The following is a 2,297-nucleotide window of genomic DNA, read 5'->3' as shown; positions in this document are numbered from 1 at the left end:
GTGCAGGTGTGCGTAGGGAGCGTATCCAACAGGGGAAAGAGACTGCCAGCCGGCGCAGTTTTGCTCTCCCTCCCCCGAGGCAAAGCACGAATGTGGTAAACTGCCTGTTTTTTTCAAGCAGACTAACACTTCTCCACCTCTACGTCTCGGGCTCGACGCTTTTACAGGCCTAAACCTTGCCCTTCATGTGGCTTGCCTTGCTCGCTTCGGTGCATCTGAGTGTGCTTTGATGGAGAGAGAGAGCCTATTGTGTATCCCCACCGGTGCTTTTGCTGCACTGCGCGGATTGTGTCGTTTGTGCCGGCGCATGCCGCCACTGCGGTTCTGGCTCCTGTTGGCCAATTCATTTTAGTTTTATGGGACTCCGGCCGCATACAACACACATAGACCGTTTCAAATCCAGTGCGCCACCTGCTGTGCTTGAGTTGCCCTGGTCACTCCCGATGCCGCACACTTGCTGGGCCGACGCCGTGTATGTGTTTTTTCCTCACTTATTTCTCTTCTGCCCCTCTTTTAGGGATACTCTTTTTTTTTTTTTTCACTGGTCACAGGCAGTAGCACAGCAAATGGCGGTACTTGGCTTTAACTCATATTCTGAGGTCATCGTCTACCTCACCTTCCTGTTCTTTGGGGTGTCGATTATGATGGTTTCCAACGCCATCATGGCAGCCCCGTCTTTCATCATGGAATTCTACAAGTATGCCAAGGGTGAAAAGGACACTAAGGCCGACGATCCGCTTTTCTGGGCCAATGTGCTGACGTACTACAACGTAGCCGTGTTCGGGATGCAGGTCGTGTGCGAGGTATTCATGCTGACGCCCCTGGGCCGGAGTATTCCTCTACGTCCCCGTCTTATCGTTGGTCTTATCATTCCGATTGCAGAGATGCTCACGCTGGTTCTTGTTCCGCTTGGGCACACAGGGGAGGCTGGCGCCAAGGCCACCATTATGGTCGTTGCTATTGTCAGTGGCATCTCGAAGACACTCTGCGACTCCAGCACAGGTGCCCTCGCGGGTCCGTTCCCGACAAAGTTTTACGGTTCGGTCGTTTTGGGGCTCGGTTTTTCAGGTATCATCTCATCCGCAATGGCGCTAACTATCAAGGGATCCATGGCGGATGACTTCGAAAGTGTGCAGACGCAGTCCCGCATCTACATTGGTGTCTCGATAGGAATTCAGGTCCTCTCCTGTCTCCTGCTGGTGGTGATGCCGCGCAACCCTTTTGCCCGTAAGTACACGGCGGAGTTCAGGTACATGCATGACCACCAAGAAGGACATGCCCACACGGACGACAACGAGATCTCCATGAGCAACGTGAAAGAACAGGAGGTGTCGCCGGTTCCCAATGAACATACGATTCCGTTTTCCGGCGCTGAGCACAACATGGATGTGATGCACGTTGTGGGCGATGCGGACAACGTCAAGGACATTGACCAGGTGGACAACATCACCTCGACACAACAAATGCTGAACGCACAGATAATAGTCGTGTTTAAGTGCATTTGGCCAATGCTGCTCTCCTGCTTTGTGGTGTTCGGTGCTACCCTTTTCCTCTTCCCCGGTGTGTTTTTCGCTGCGGGCAGTCCGAAAGGTTGGTACACGACTATCGTTGTCGCCATGTTCAACCTTGGTGACTTTTTATCGCGTTGTCTTTTGTTGTTCAAACGTCTGCATCCCTCGCCGCGCGTTGTGTTGGCTGGGTCGTTCCTGCGTGTGCTCATCGTCCCGTTGCTGGTGCTGTGTGTGCGCAAGATCATCCCTGGTGAGGTCCTCCCCCACATTCTGTGCCTGATTTGGGGCCTGACGAACGGCTACTACGGTGGCATGGCAATGATCCACTGCACCCGCACGCCGTCGCTGGTGATGGCTGGTCAGCGCTCCATTGCCAGCATCATGGCAAGTCTGGCACTTCTGTTGGGTCTGTTTCTGGGATCTTCCCTGGCCACGGGGGTGCTCAGGTGGCTGCCGCGATAGGACATACCTGGATCCGTGGTTTTCGACTTCCGCCGATGTGGACGCCGTTAACGGGAAGCATCATAATTTTTGGCGTTGACTTTTTTCTCTTCATTTCCCTTTTTTTTTTTTGTAAGCGTTGAACTTTTGTCTTTTCATATATTGTTTAATTTCTTTTTCTGTTCGTGTTGAGTTTTTTGTCTGCCCCCCTTTTTTTCTTTTCTTTTTTCGTTGATGATTGTTTATTTTCCACCAATTCCAATGGACGTTTGTTTTTGAGGGTGGAGGTCTCCATCTGTTGAGGGGTGGGGGTCACAGCACCTCACCGTTTTTGTTTTTTGAGCA

General features: G+C 52.1%; 1 protein-coding gene across 1 annotated transcript; it reads left to right on the top strand.

Annotated features, from left to right (window-relative positions):
* Positions 1-566: 566 nt before the first annotated feature.
* TraAM80_06804 (putative nucleoside transporter 1) lies at positions 567-1,973 on the top strand (the record flags this gene model as incomplete). The annotated part of the gene is made up of 1 exon (XM_029383632.1): positions 567-1,973. One exon carries the CDS (start codon positions 567-569, stop codon positions 1,971-1,973), a length of 1,407 nt encoding a protein of 468 aa, XP_029236547.1.
* Between the last annotated feature and the right edge of the window lie 324 nt (positions 1,974-2,297).

The sequence above is a fragment of the Trypanosoma rangeli genome (assembly GCF_003719475.1).
Source record: "Trypanosoma rangeli strain AM80 chromosome Unknown Tra_15.4_contig_00259, whole genome shotgun sequence".
Taxonomy (NCBI): Eukaryota; Euglenozoa; class Kinetoplastea; order Trypanosomatida; family Trypanosomatidae; genus Trypanosoma; species Trypanosoma rangeli.
The sequence above is the reverse complement of the archived record's forward strand: the minus strand, read 5'-3'. Positions and strand labels throughout refer to the sequence as shown.